Source organism: Hemicordylus capensis, chromosome 4, assembly GCF_027244095.1.
Source record: "Hemicordylus capensis ecotype Gifberg chromosome 4, rHemCap1.1.pri, whole genome shotgun sequence".
Taxonomy (NCBI): Eukaryota; Metazoa; Chordata; class Lepidosauria; order Squamata; family Cordylidae; genus Hemicordylus; species Hemicordylus capensis.
Genome location: NC_069660.1, coordinates 277,157,271 through 277,173,287, shown reverse-complemented (window position 1 = coordinate 277,173,287; position 16,017 = coordinate 277,157,271). Strand labels below are relative to the sequence as shown.

Genomic DNA, 16,017 nt, shown 5'->3' with positions numbered 1-16,017 from the left:
CCTTGGGGTAGGCCAGAGTAAAGGGGGGCAAAGAGAGTAGGGAGCATAGCGGATGGAGTATATTGATGTAGACGAGGGTGACTAGTCAGTGTGCTCCTGTTCCCCGTGTACACTGTGAAGCATGATACCTCACAGGTCCAACACTCTAGTCACCAGAAGGACTCGTGACAACTGTCCTTTAATCACTATTATCACTGAGCCTGTTACCAAAATTCCTTTAAAAATAGCAGGTTTAATTTTAAATAAGAATAAGAATAAGAATAAGAATAAGAATAAGAATAAGAAGAAGAAGTTCCAAAATTAACATCTTCTAGTTGATCCTGGAAATAGTAACAATGGTTTAAGATGCTTAAAATAATAGTTTGTACTGTACTTAATACAGCATTGTGCTTCCAGAGAATGAAACCCAGAAACATTTCACACTTCCTATTGTTAATTTTTTTTTCTACCTAGAATTGTGTTTTCTTCTATGTGCTATGAAACTTGTGGTATAAATTAATACCTTCTGTGTATAACCACTTGCAATTGGCATAATTGCCAGTTATATCACACTAAAGTTCATTGGTGCAATATAATGAGAAACTATTAGCCCTCCTACACAATGACTGCAAGAGCCACTGCTATAATTTTACAGCTGATGCTTTTATATAGGGGAAATGATGTAAAGGGGCAGCGTTTACTTAAATGGGAAGAATCAAGCCCATACATGATGTGAAACAAATCTGCTGCTCCTATGAGTGTCCTGTTATTTTAAACAACTGGATTTTGCACCCCACTTTACATAGACTCAGAACAACAATCCTAGTTACTGGTTTTTTTTGGAAAGAAATGTGACCATAACAAAAGAAACCTGATAAGTGGAACCGAAGAAGTATAATGGAAATGACACTTTCCATTACCTCTGACTGCAGTGTGTGTGTCTGGAAAAATATATAGGAGAAAACAGGAGAAAAATATTAGAGCATTACTTTAGGGAAAAGAGAACTTTCATACAATCCTTCAAAATCCAGCCCTTGCCAAGTGCCTTTCAGAGCCTCAAAAACTTTCGTTATGGGCTAAAAGGTATTTCAACCTGAAAATTGGTTGTTCTGTACATGCCAAAATTGTCGAAAGCCACAGATAATAATGATAGCAAAACTCTAATTAATAATATATTTGCATTTGTTTCTCTTTCACCCTATCACCAATTCTGGTTTCCAACAGAGTGTGAGTTCATCTCTTCTTCAACTTCAATATAACCTTTCTTGTGTGACTCTCAGGACAATCCCACTGAAGTCAATGGCAAAACTCTTACTGGTTTTATGGTTGGTGATTGCTGTCTTTGATTCAAGCTACAGTAGTACAGACTTGGTAGCGTGAGCCATGCAAGTCTTTTCACTGGACTCAGGTATGAAAAACTGGCTTGGTTAACAGTATGTATAGCTGATGCTGTATTTATTTTAAGAAACACAGACAAAATGGAATTGATGATTACGTGGTGTGTGTGTGTGTGTGTGAGAGAGAGAGAGAAAGAGAGAGAGAGAGAGAGAGAGAGAGAGAGAAATTTTTCATTTTCAACCCATACACACATTTCTTCTGATTTTTACCCCTTACATCAACTTCTTCCTTTCAAAAGTAGAGTATGAAAAATGAGGGCAATTGAACTTCTTGTATCTCTTGGCTTCCTTAAGTCAATTTGCATAAAATAATGTTGTGATGCAGAAATGGTTCTCTTCTTTTCAGGGCAAAGGCTCTTATCTATCCAATCATTTGCTCAGAATAAAGGATGCTGAGATGGTATTAACTTGCATTTGATCTCTATTTCCTTGTTGATTTTATAAAGCAGTTGCTTGCTGATGGTTTCCATAGTAACAAGTGAGGTTATTTTTCATTCTTATGATTTCTCCGTCACTTAATAATATAGATACTATAGCATTAAAGCAAAGAAAATTCCTCTTGTGACATTTCAGTGTTATTTATCCACTGCAGAAGAATGCAAGTTGTAGTTTACAATCAAATTGGGAGACATTTTCCTTCTCAAAGATCTAATTTATACATCTGTATACACACACACACACACTCACTCACAAATGGATAGTGGCTACTTACATCTTTGGTTCCTGCGTTTGCTCTTGTACATAGTCATTCTGAATTGTCTTTTCTATCCAAGAAACAATTCTCTTCGACACAGACACAAAAGAGATGAGACTGTGCTTCTGCTTTGCAGTGAGGCGGTTGCTCACTGACAGAAGGTAACCAGCAATCTCTCAGCGAAAGCCAGGGTAATACCATTCTCATCAAATCCTGGGGAGATATTTCTGGTTGCATTTCCTCAAATGCAAACTTGGGGGCAAAATCAACCTCTTTGCTTTTTTTTTTTAGTTCCTGAAACACTTGAGCACCTCTCCTGAAAATCCATGCAGTACAGAAATGATTTAAATGGAATAGCATTGATTTAAGGATGTAGTAATTACACATTATTTTACAGAGTAACCACAATGTTTTCCCTTGGAACTATAACTGACATGAAAGAAATCTTGAGTAAATAAACATACATGCAATTAAAATCTATCTTTTCGTGGAGAGGCAATTGACGAATTTACTAAAAGGAAAGAAAGGCTCAACCAAATTGTTATCCTTGTACTGAGAGGACTCCACAAATCACTCACCCAGGGTAAGTGATTTATGGTTCACTTGGACTTCTGTTGATCAGTACTGAAGAAAAAGAAATTGCAAGCCTGCTACTGAGGGTTAAATTAATGGAAACCTTTTTTAGGGAAGAGTAAATACATATGGAAGAAGCAACTCTTTCCAAACCTGTAGTGTTACTTCTGCCACTTCGGACCCCTGTTTGACTCTAAAGCCAGGATGAGTGTTAGCACAAGATACCCTTGGGCATCTACTGAGGGCCTACAGCTCCAGAGGGCACTGCCAGTTCCTGTCTTGGCCCTCTGAGGACAAATGGGCCTAGACAGCAACTGGTAGCTGTTGGTTTGGTGAAAGCTTCCCCTTGCAGTGGAGATGGGTTTCTTTCTTTCATTGGTGGCAGGCCACAACACCACATTGTAGCCTGTGGACGCTGCCCCACATGTTCCCCCATCCTGCACAATGCCTCAAGTAGTGGTGTGAGGTGGGAGACCAACATGACAGGTAGCAAACACTGGCTAGCATGCTGTTGATGATGGTCTGCCAAGAATGAAAGAAACACATGTTTCCTGCCACGGCAAAGAGAGTTGCCTCACAGGTAGTAGGGATCAGTAGAGGTTAGCTTGCCAAGGTCCTCTCAGCTCTGGATCTGGCCCTGTCTAAAGCACAAGTTCTCCTGGCTGATATCGTTCATTCAAGTTAAATGATAGCGACTATTAATTAGCTGCCGTGGTAAGAAGTACTATGCCATTACATCAATTAGTAGGCATTTTGTGTGTTTCACTATGCATTCAGCTGTCTACAAAGATGATTTCTGAGGGTCTGATTGGATATTGGTAGGCCTGTTAATCTCCTATGCGTGATGATGTGGTGTGAGAATGGCTCTTAGGATTGTACATGTGCACCAATGCATTATGGAAGTCACAGTTGAGCCAGACACACAAATATATGTGCAAACTGACTTCAGTGGAGCTTCTCCTCCCAAAAGGAGTGGAAGGAGGTAATAGATTAGGCAAATTGTGTACACATGTGACTTCCTTTGGGAGCATGAGAATTCAGGGCTTCCTTCCATGTCAAACCATGTGTGGGAAGTAAGCACAGCCACTAACACCTAAACAGACTCCTATCACCTTGCCTAGACTGATTTTTTATCACCTCTCAGTAGGAAATTGCATGCATCCCCCATTCTAGGTTGGATGGGGGCAAACAAGCAAAAACTTAATCTATGTATGACAGAAGGGCTCTGGGTCAGTAAAACTGATTATCTGAGCACTCAGGTAAATCTGGTTTTAGATGGGATCCTATTCCTCCAAGAGACTTCATTGGTTACCAGTTTGCTTCCAGAGAAGGCTGAGAGTGCTGGTCTTGATCTTTAAAGCCTGACCTTTCTCACGAGCAGTGAGAAAGGACTACCGGGTTTGCAAGGAGGAAGCCCCAAAGAGCTTACCTCCCTGCAGACAAGCATTCTGCCATCCCTGGGTGGCCATTCGCACACCCACAAGAGCAGCTCAGAGGGCCGGGATGCTGGGACACATTGCCATGCCCCCTGGAGCTCCAATAATGCACCATGTGAATGCATGATACATTATGGGATCCCCCCCTCCTGGGGTCTGCCAGCTGTGGCTGCTTGCAGCCACAGCTGACACATGACCAAAAAATTAGGTTAAGGGAGCGCTCGCTCCCTTAACCTAATTTTGAAGGGCAGCTCCGTAGGTGGGTTTGCCACTGTGGTACCACTGGGATTGGGCCTGATCCCGGTGTTTCACATGGATGTGCAAAACTGGGTTGGGTTCCCTTAGCTTGGTTTTGTATGCTCATGTGAATAGCCTCCACATCTCAGACCCTGCTTGTAGCCCTTCCATTGACTGAGATCCTATTGATGGGGAGGGGACTACAGATGGGGATCTTGTCGGCGTTGGCCTCTCAATTCTAGAATGTCCTCACAGATGACTTTTGCTATGCTCTCTCCCTCAGCATTTTAATAAAACATTTAAAGGCCTATCTTTTCAGAGAGCTTTTTAAAAATTATTATTCTTGTCCAGTGGCGGAGCCACCATTGGGTGAAAGGTTCAAAGAACCCAGGCCGTCAATGGTGAAAAACCGCCGAGAGAGCCCCGCCCTGTGTGGCTCGGGCTCCATAGGAGCCCAGAGCGAACTCCCCCCTCCCATGCCGGGGCCACCGAGAGCCCTGGCGAACACTTCACCAATTACTTCAGGCAGCTCTGACTGCCCAATAGAACGTTTTCCCCTTCCTCTCTGGAGGGAGAGAAAGGGGGAAACGTCCTATTAGGCAGCCGACCCTGCCTGAAATGATGTGCCGAGAGCTCGTTCGGCCCAGGCCATGCCCCCTTGCACATGACAAAGTCACATGACAAGGGGGCGTGGCCTGGGGTGCTGAGAGCCCGAACGAGCTCTTGGCGCATCATTTCAGGCAGGGTTGGCTGCCTAATAGGACATTTTCCTCTTTCTCTCCCTCCAGAGAGGGAGAGGAAGGGAAAAATGTTCTATAGGGCAGTCGGAGCTGCCTGAAATACTTGGCAGAGAGTTTGCCCGGGCTCTCAGCAGCCCGGGCATGGGAGGAGGGAGTTCACTCTGGGCTACTATGGAGCCCAAACCATGGCCCGGGTGCGTGACATCACACGCATGGGCATATTGGAAGGGACCGCCAAGTGGGGCTGGACACAGGCCGCTGCTCGGCTGTCTCTGTGCCTGTTCTTGTCTGTTCCAGTGGGTTTTCCAGGTGTAAATTTGTTCTAATGAGTTAGTCCTAATTAGTTTCATTTGAGTTTATTCATTTTATTTTATATTGTTTTATTGTTGTGACATGCCCCAAGCAGTATTGCACTGGGGGAGGGGGGGGAGAGAAATATTTTAAATAAATAAATAACGTTCTGTGTCTGTCGAAATATATTTCTAAGGGACTCTAAATTACACCATGTACACTCAGCGAAATAACATACGCCGAGGCTGTTCTCATGAGCAGCCAAGTTTGGGCTAAGGCAGCCAAGCCTGGGCTTGGCTGCCTGTAAGAACTGCTGGGATCGATGCGGATCTCTGTGGTTCTGCGGCAGCAAAGCCACCTATGGAGCCCACCAGTTAGCTGAGGTTAAGGGCATGAATGTGCCCTTAATTGGGGCTAACTGCTTGTGTGTGAACACCGGCTACTCCCAGTTGATCCCCACAATCCACTGTGTACACAATGATCCCCCCACAACAACGTGTCCCGACCCCTGCACCACCACACTGCCTGGGGCGGCAGTGGATTATCTGGGCACGTGATCCATGCGCCCAGCAACGTCTTGGTAATCGTTTGTAGGGAAGGTAAGGTTATGCAGCCTTTCGCTATGCCCTCCCACACGGTCATGTGAATGGGCCTGTTATCTATTTCACTTCATGTGCACTGTGCCTTGGAATGTCTTATTAAGCCGAGAACTCTCCTGGATAAGACTGCCCTTGCAGTCTTATCCAGACTGCCTAAGACTGCTCTTAAGACTGCCTAAGACTGCTCTGATTTGAGGTGTTCCTTCTGAGCATGTTCAAACACAATCTAGAACAGGGATTCTCAGCGCTGGGTCCCCAGATGTTATTGGATTTCAACTCCCATAATACCCAACCAAAGGCCACTAGGGCTGGGGATTATGGGAGTTGAAGTCCAATAACATCTGGGGACCCAACATTGAGAATCCCTGATAGAAAAGAACAACATGCACGTTACTCAATTCATTGGGACCATAGTAAAACATTGTAGTTTGTAAGTAGTTTCTAGTTTCATCTTTATGAGTAAATTGAACTTGTTTACTGGTGTTAACATCTACATTAAGCACTTTTTCATTTTATTAAAAAAAATACCTCAACTTGAACACACCTTAATTATGCTTTTTCTCCCCCCCCCCCCCGCCCCAATGCACGTTTCATCAGTAAGATAATGCAGCCTAGAGAAAAATACCACTTCTGATTATGGAACTCTGAATCTGAAATTCCTCCATTAGCTGGGAATCTCTGCTAGTCTTGCATTCATGTTATTAAGGGCTTGGAACTAAATGATTAAAGGAAAAAAAGCACTTAATATACTTAAGAATGGATTTTGATTAGGAAGTTTTCTAAACGTTGTTATGGTAACAAAGGGATTAGCTTTTATCCTAAAGCAGAGAAATTAGTTTTCTCCTTATATTACAGTTCTCAAAGATAACGGCAAAACTTAATTAATAGGTTACCTCTAGACATTAGAAAGACAACCCACCAAGAGCTGGTCCTATGCATTCCCCATTAAAATGAAAAGTGTGATTGTCAGTGTAGTGATTAATGGACTGCATGCTTGAAGCCTACAGAGCTTGTGATTTGCCAACATGTTCATTTCTCTGATAGTTTCTCACAGGCTTGAGATGCAACTTACAGAGGCCTCTCATCCTGCATGAGGTGTCATGGAGACAAATGCCCAAGATGCTGGAGACAGCACAGAAGCCTCATTCTCTGCAACACCCTAGAAAGATACCCCATCTGAGCCAAGAGCTCGGAAGGCACCCATTCCTCCCAGCCACCCACACCTGTAACGCGTTCAGGGACTGAAGTGGTCAAAACAGCAAACCTGTGACGGTTGAAAAACTCATTATAAATATAGAGGTCCATGACTAGAGGGCAGTTCACATGATCATAATTAGGGTAGGAGAAGCTTCTTACCCCAGTTTGGGAGGTGTGCATGCTCCCGTTTGCTGATTGTCTGTCAGTTAAAAATTATTTTTTTATGGGGAATGAAATGAATGGGGGAATGAGATGAATGAGATGTGGGGGGGGGGGGGAGATTCCTCTGACCTAGTTGTGCTTAGCACATGAACACAGAAGGTAGCTCACGCATTAGGGTAGGAGGCTTCTCCTACCCTACCGTAATTACCTGAATTGAAGACCACTATGAATTTAAGACAATCCCCTTAAAAAGTGGAGGTTAAACCAGGCCTGCTCAACTTAGACCCCCAGCTGCTTTTGGACTACAACTCCCATAATCCCCAGACACAGCGGTCAATAGCCAGGAATTATGGGAGTTGTAGGCCAGCATCTGCAGGAGTGACGAAGTTGAGCAGCCCTGGGTTAAACACGTTATACTTGCATTTACTCGAAAGGAACAGGACTCTGATTTAAGACGATCTCCTGATTTCTAATATTAAAAGAACTTGGGGGGGGGGGACTATTCACGTAAAAACAAAAATTATGATCATGTGAACTGTCCTTAGATTCTGCCTTGATTCTGATTTAAAAGCACACAAAGTGGCCCTTGAAAGCAGCAGTTCTGCTGCTGTGTGTGTGTCTTTCCCTGTGCTGTTTTCCTGATTTACCCCCACCCTCGACCCTGCCCTGAAGCTGCTGGTACATACAGATTCCTGTTTACATTTTCAGCAGTATGATAAATTGACCCTTTTAGGTGGGGGAGATTTTGATGGAAAACTGGGAGAAGAGTTAGACACTCTTTCCCCCAGCACTGTTGGCTCCTTCTTGACTACTTTTAACTGAAAATCAAAACTTTGGAATATCTAAACATGCATCTTTGAGGAAATGTATGGCTCAGCCCTGAAATGATTTTTATCACATGATAATGAATGAACACTTGCAAGTCAGTTCCTTTCTACCAGTCTGGGATCTTGAAAAAGAACAACCCACTTCTTGCCACTACAAGCAGCAACAGCTGGAAAGTACCAGGAATATTTGACTGATCCTGGTAGTTGGGTTTGTTTGTTTTTAGTTCCCAGTGAGGACAAACTCCATTCCACTGTTGCACACCCACGCTTAACAGAATCAGCTCCTTCCAGCAGGAAGGAGGAGGAATCCAGACATCCTGACTACCGTCCACACCTCACGCAGCTTCAGGGACACAGTGAGTGACTGCACACTGCTCCATTGTGTTCTGAATTATAAGTGAATTGTGCAAGGGTGCAAGTATTACAGCACACTCTTCCATTCTCTGCAGAAGTAGAAACATGTCCCTTAAGGCAGAGAAGTGTTCCAGCTTCTACAGAGTGTTTCTGAGCACAGGAGAGCAGTCTGAAATATTAGCGCTCTACTGCTCTTATGCAATTGCGCTCATAATTCAGAACAGAGCAGTGTGTGCGCTCTCACTGCATCCCTGCAGCTGCTAGAAGTGTGGACACTATTAAGTTCCTAATAAAGGTAAAGGGTGCTGTCGAATCGGTGTCGACTCCTGGTGACCACAGAGCCCTGTGGTTGTCTTTGGTAGAATACAGGAGGGGTTTACCATTGCCATCTCCCGCACAGTATGAGATAATGCCTTTCAGCATCTTCCTATATTGCTGCTGCCCGATATAGGTGTTTCCCATAGTCTGGGAAACATACCAGCACGGATTCAAACTGGCAACCTCTGGTTTGCTTTACCACAATGGTATTATGGTATGTTATTTTAATAATATGGTATGTTATTTTACAGGTACATGTTTTCCTCTCAGACACTATTTGGAAATTAATAGGCATTGTACCAGAAGACAGAATTTGGCCCATGGTGTTTAGGAAGATTATTTCACTAAATAATATCTATGCATTTGCCTGAAATCTTTTAGGTCCTCGGGGTTTTTGGATATGTCTGATGTATTTGAGTCTGTTCCACATAGTCTTCACACTACATAATATAATTCCTGAATGGCAATTTTCTCAATTTTGCCCAGCTACCATATCAAAAATGACTGGTTAGTTTTCTTCATACTTTTTATAACCACTGTGCATTGTGCATTCAGCTCTCTTTAGACTGGCAGCATTGTCAGAACTTGAGGGGACTGATCCTGTTTCTACATATTTACAGGCTTTAAAATTATTCCTAATTTCTGCTGGGATTGGATTGGTCAAATTACCAATTTTAAGTGCCAACCTTCAAATCTGTAATCAGACTAGTCCCCTGTGGTCTCAATTTGCAGGTGCTCTGGTCGAGCTGCTATTGGATAATCCCATCAGGACTAATAATGCTTTTAATATCGTATGCAATATGGCCCCCAGGGTCCAAGGCGGGATGCAAGGAAATGCCTAGTACTCAAAATGAGTAATAGAAAAGTTCTCCAAAGAGTGTGATTCCATGAAACCTGTCACTTTGGCTCCATTCAGATAGCATTGTTGGTTGCATGGTTGAGAAGGAGACTGTATAGAAGGCCCTTTTTATTCACTGGGCTTCCCACCAATTAGTGCAGATATGGAATAAATATCTAATAAAGAAACCTTAGCCCATGGGAATCCAGGGCTTAGGTTCCTGACTCTGAAAAAAATGCCAAGAAAGCAGGGAGGGGGCAGAAATAAGAGCAGTAAAGCTCTCCAGTAATGCCCCCCCATCCTCTCATTTTTCACTTAATTTTTTTTTTTTAATGGCTACTGGAAATGACATCAGACATCATTTCTGGCTGCTCAAGAACTGCGGATAGGTGAACGTTGCCTATATTTCATGCCATGGATAAAGAAACCTGGTCTTAGAGACCCATCCACGAATACAGGAAACTGCAGATAACGAACATCTCCTGTACTCCAACAACAACAAAAAGCTCTACAAAGTTATGTGGAATTGGCATAGTAAACCCTGGGAAATCCTTCTTTTGGAATATGCCACCTGTGCTGACCAAACCCCCAATTTTTCCACTTTGACTAGGAGAAAATCAGTACTATTTGACATGACTCCTTTATGGCTTGCAGATGTGAGATGTGCTGAATTGCTGCGGGGCGGGGTGGTGGTGGAATCTTCCTGCTTGCATCCACCAATCTCTCACACATCTATTTTTTTAAAAAAGACATTTAAGTTCCTAATGAATCAAAGATTCAAAGCATTTATAGGTAATGCTTTCCTCAGAGCTCCACTCAGAGCGGGGTGGTGGTGGTGGTGGAGGAGGATTTAATGTCCTAAAAAGCTTCCTCCAACTCTGTGCTTCTATGATTTCAGATTTTTTTTTTTACAGCAGTCCTGTAAGGTTGGCCAGTTTTACTATGGCTCTGAACAGGGAGCTTGGCTTGTGCATGGGATAAAGCCATAATTAATAAGGACGACCAGTTAGGACAGTTTAAAATACCTGGACTTAGCCTGGTTGAGCCAAGTTTGACATAACGACATATTATAGAGTTCTGACCAAGATGCGCCCTGTTCTGCTACAGTAAACAGAAACCACAAGGCAGGGTGTAACACTGCTAGGAATATTGTCAATGTGAAGCCATAATACTGTTAGAGATCTCAACACTTGTGAGAGGTGAAATCCACTAATTCTAAGTCAGTTAAATACAGAATAATTAATTTATGGTGGACCTATAACATGAAATGGGGTGGGCCCAAGAAAGGTAGAGATAAGAGGCCATTATATAGGAAAATAAAACATATTACTAAATATGGCCTTTGATTCCCATGGCATATGGTTATAGATAGTGTACCTTGATTAAGAAATGGCATTGATCAACCTATGCTGAACATGTTGTTGACTTACTGTTTGGTTAACCCATGCTATCATGCATGCTGCCTGTCTAAGTAGTTTGATGTAGCAACCCATTTTGTGTTTGCATTACTTTAAACTTAATGCGATGCAATAAACTTTACAATTTATACTGTGTGTGTGTATGTGTATTTTTTTTAGGCAGAGCGCAATCAGCTGAAAAAGACCTGTTGCTGAAAAAGACATTTATTTATATACAGGGGCGGATTAATCTTTCTGCCGCCCATACGCAAAAAGGTTTTAGGTGCCCTTAAAAAAACAAAAGCTGCCATGGCGGCAGTAGCTGGGGTGTGTGTGTGTGTGTGTGACTGGGCAAGGGGAAAGTTCCCCTCTTCGTCCCCTAAAGTTTGCTGCTGGCGGCAGCTGGCTGCGGGGGTGGGGGATATACTGAAAGATGTCTGCTAATTTTCTATTAACAATAATAATCCAATTTAGACATAAATGGAAATACTTCAGATAAACCAGAAGGGGACAAAGCAGAACCAGGTAAAGAGCAGACAGAAGGATGTGCTAGTTGGTCAAAGCCATCAAATGCCATAAGAAGCTAAATGAGTTCTTTGCATCTGTCTTCACAGCAGAGGATACCGAGGATATACCTATTAGGGATGTGCGAATCAATTCGGACAAAACAATTTGTACCCAAATCTACCTGTTTGGGGTGATTTGTGGACAAAACAAATTGCCCCTGTGCTAGCTGGCCAGATTCAGGTCCAAAATAAATCGCCCAGATTTTGGACCTGAAAAATTTGTGGATTCAGACCTCCATTTTGTGGTGATCTCTCTTGCTGTCTCCATTTTGTGTCAGGAATTTTTTTTTAAATCCCACCCTCCCAAGCTTCAGATTGGTGACTTGCAGTGTGCAACAACTGGCTGGCAATTCCCCCCTGGTTCCAGGTTGGCTCGTTCCCATTCAAATCTTGTGTTGCTAGGGGTGAGTGACCTTGCATTGGCTAGGGGAAGGGTCAAAGAAGGGACAAGGGTGGGGGGAGCTCAAAGGAGGGATTTTCAAATGTACTTAAGGAAGCAGCCAGCCACCATTCTGCCTTTCTGCCTCGTGGGAGAAGAGAGAGAGCCAGAAGAGCTTTGCTTTGCTTTGCCTGCTGCCTGGAGTGGATTCTCTCAAGATGGTGTCCGCATATGCTCAGAAACCATTTCCTTCCTGATGCTTCCCAAAGGCTGTTGGGAACAGGGAACTTCCTGTTCCAAGCAAGATGCAGCTGGGCCAACAGAGAGCCCAGCTGCTTAATACACACAGCACCACTCAGGGGTGGCGGGGGTCAGCAGACAAGCAGTGGAGGGGCAGGTAAGTCCTGTCTTCCTCCTTTTAAAGTGCCCGCTTATTCCCCTCCCCAAAATGTTTCAACTGGGGCAGCTTGAGATGCTTTGGTGCCTCAAAACTGAGGCGCCAAAACGCTTTGAGCACATTCCTAGTAATGACTTCCTGGGTCAAAGCTTATACTTTTAGCTACTATACTTACTACACCAGCATTTATATACTGCATCAATCTGCAATGCACATATTCACAGTTTCAGACATAGTCCTATTGGGATCTACAGTTAAGCCTAAAATGGATAGAAAATTATAGCATCGTAAAAGTCTTTAATTTCATAGCCAATACTTTTGTTTTATGGACACAGAACATACGTATGTCTCAGGTTGGTGATGGCGTGGAGCAATTTATAATAAAGGAATGAGTCACCATAGCTTAACCTTTGAATATACTACCAAAAATGTATGGTCAGTTATACATTTTACTAGATATTATGGAATAGCCATCTTAAATTCCAATATCAACTGTAAATTAAGTGTAGTACATGATGAGTTCTATAAGATTTAACACGAACAAGACCGGTGGATATACAACTGTAGGTGTGATTAAATCAATTCATTCCAAATAGATGCTCAATATAAAATATTTATATTTTATATTTATATTGAGGGAATTTCTCAGGACTCATTGCACTGCTTCAGGCAACTTCTAAACATATGACTGAAATGTCACTATAGTACAACTTTTTCATTAAATTAAGTGAAATGATTAATTTAATGCAATTAAACCAGTTCTGCAGTAGCAAGCATGAATTGTTCCTTTTGCTAAGCAAGGTTTGCTTGGTTGGGTGATGACCAATATGAGAGATGTAACTACCTGTCTACTGTAAGATATTCCCCTAGGAGATGGGGCTGTAGCTCAGTGGTAAAGCATCTGCTTTGCATACAGAAGTTCCCAAATTCAATCCCTGGCATCTCCGGGTAGGGCTGAGAAAGACTCCTGCCTAAAACCTTGGAGAGCTGCTGCCAGTTAGTTAAGCAAAATTGAGTGAGATGGACCAATAGTCCATCTTGGTATGGTGTAGCTTCCTATGTTCCTAACTGCAATCAGAGTCCCACTGAGGTCAATGGTACTTATTTACTCCCAAGCAAATATGAACAGGATTGAAGCCTTACAATACTTAACCTAGGAATAAGATCTAGTGAAAACAGCAGAACTTACTTCCAAGAAAATATGTATTGGGCAGCTAGTGTGTTTACTCAGGTATATGTGAAAATGCATTTGGTGGAATCTCCTAGAAAGCGTGCTTAGCACCTCTGCTAGACAGTTGGAAGTAAGTCCCAGTGGATTCAAGTTATATATGGGTAGATTTCAGCAGAACATTAGGAGAACTTTCTTAATGGTAAGAGTAGTATGACAATGTAACCAATTGTCTAGGAGTTGGTGGGGTCTCTGCCACTGGAAGTCTCCAAGCAGAAGCTGGGCAGTTAACTGTTGAGGGTGCTCCACCCCAGCATTTAGGAACATAGGAAGCTGCCATATACTGAGTCAGACCATGGGTCCGTCTAGTTCAGTATTGTCTACACAGACTGGCAACAGCTTCTCCAAGGTTGCAGGCAGGAATCTCTCTCAGTCCTATCTTGGAGAAGCCAGGGAGGGAACTTGGAACTTAGATGCTCTTCCCAGAGCGGCTCCATCCCCTGAGAGGAATATCTGACAGTGCTCACACTTCTAGTCTCCCATTCATAGGCAACCAGGGCAGACCCTGCTTAGCTAAGGGGACAAGTCATGCTTGCTACCACAAGACCAGCTCTCCTCCATCAGGCATCAGGTTGGAGTAGATGGCACAACACGTTTCAGCCTCAGAGGCCTTCAGGGGTGATAATTTTTAATATTTCAGAAAGACCTTGAGCAAGTAGCCTTTGCCTTCTTACGAGCTTGTTGGACTTTGGACTTAAAAAAAGAAAAAAGCTTTTGTCTTCTTACAAACTTGTTGGCCATTGGGCTTCAATGAATGCTTCAGAGCACTGTGAGACTTTGAAGCTTTTCTCGCGATCCGTGAGAAGAGCTTCTGTTGGGCTTGTGGGGAGAAGCGGGCTTAGCCCAGCTACGAGTGGCTGCTCATCTGCAGGGAGAGTGGGCTTAGCCTACTCTCCTCGCAGACGAGCAGCCGCTCATAGCTGGGTAGCCGGCTCTATCATGGAGCGGGCAGGGGCTGCGGGTATTGGGGGCCGTGTGGCCCCCAGAAGTTCCAGGATGCCCCATGCAAGCGCAGAAAACAAGCCAGATAAGGTGTTTATCCTGTGGTGTGCATGGAAAGACATTTCCATACAGGAACTGATTTGCTGTAATGTCCTTACTGTGGCCTGTGGAGATTCATCCCTGAGGGTCAGCAGATCCCCTAGAGTAAGGTGGAATGCAGCATGGATTCCCAAGGAGAACTGGTGGAAATTATGCCGCCTCGCATGAATGGAAGTGCCTTTTGTTTGCACAAGAGTAAGATGGACTATAACCCAATGAGAATACACACACCAGTAAGGTCTGCAGCCCTTAGCATGAGCTGAGGTCAGAGTGGGAAAGAGCCCAGACACATTAGCACTGTTTTGCCTTTCAAGGTCAAGTCTGTTATTCAAATTTACAAAGTGCAATATTTAAATTTACAAAGGGACAAAATTGGAACAATTTGTTCTAATTTCTGTACTTTGTATGGGGGCAAAAACGACTAGAGTTGTATCCACGGAAGTGCTAAAAGTAGAGAGAGAGGGATGAGGACCACTGGGTCATTCTAAAGACTTTTGAAGAAATTTGACAGTAGAGTGGTAGAAATGTGAGTAAGCAATGGAAAAATGAAGTCTGCATAGAAGGGAAAACAAATACCTGCAGTCCAAACACACACACACACACACACACACACACACACACACACACACACACACACACCATGTATTAACTCATGTTAATTTATGTCATCAGAATCACATAATATAGTCCTTAGTAACTAAATGATGCTTTTGGCTGTGCCCAGGAGGCAGCAGTCTAAGTTTCTCTGTCCTTTATCATATGCACTAATCCTGAATCTTCAGCATTCATGCTTTTTTAAGCTTCTGAAGAGAGTCACTCATATAAAACAATGAATCACTGGGTTCTTGACTACCAAGTATGAACTGGAGCTGCATTGAATTTTTATGTCATTAGCATTCATTAGTTAGTAAACTATCTTCAAGCTAGAGCATCTGATCAAATATCCAGATCAAGCAGGGAGCAAGAAGAGGGCTGGGTGTGTCAGACAGAGTAGAGTCCAGTACTGTCTAATAGTCTTTCCTCCTTGGGACACCTTTTTATGGTCCAGGTCTGCACAGGCTCAGGTAGCCGTGCACCATGGCCCAGAGGATGCCACACCAGGAGCACCTAGGGATGCAGCTATGGACCCTGTAAGAGCGTAGAACAAGCTCCCAGCACCACAGCACAGCATCACGAAATATTTTGTAGAACACATGATCTTGTTGAACAAGTGGAAAAACCAAGGCATTTTGCACATTTAGTCAATGCCGAAGCCTATTGAGGCCTTTCAAATTGCTTGAGAAGTGGATAGAATTTTCTCATCACTCATGTCAAACTGAATTGCTCACTTCTCTAATTAGAAGCCAACTTCAGAATTAGTCATTAAT

General features: G+C 43.2%; 1 protein-coding gene across 9 annotated transcripts in view; it reads right to left on the bottom strand.

The window, feature by feature from the left end:
- RALYL (RALY RNA binding protein like) overlaps window positions 1-16,017 on the bottom strand; it is a 466,710-nt gene that overhangs the window by 105,241 nt on the left and 345,452 nt on the right. The window contains exon 1 of one of the 9 annotated variants that reach the window (XM_053247057.1): window positions 2,089-2,233. The exons of the other annotated variants lie outside the window; for them this stretch is intronic. Coding sequence (XP_053103032.1) covers window positions 2,089-2,125 — 37 coding nt within the window. The 5' untranslated portion in view covers window positions 2,126-2,233. Of the gene's footprint in view, window positions 1-2,088; window positions 2,234-16,017 lie in introns of those variants that run through there. 9 annotated transcript variants of the gene reach the window in all.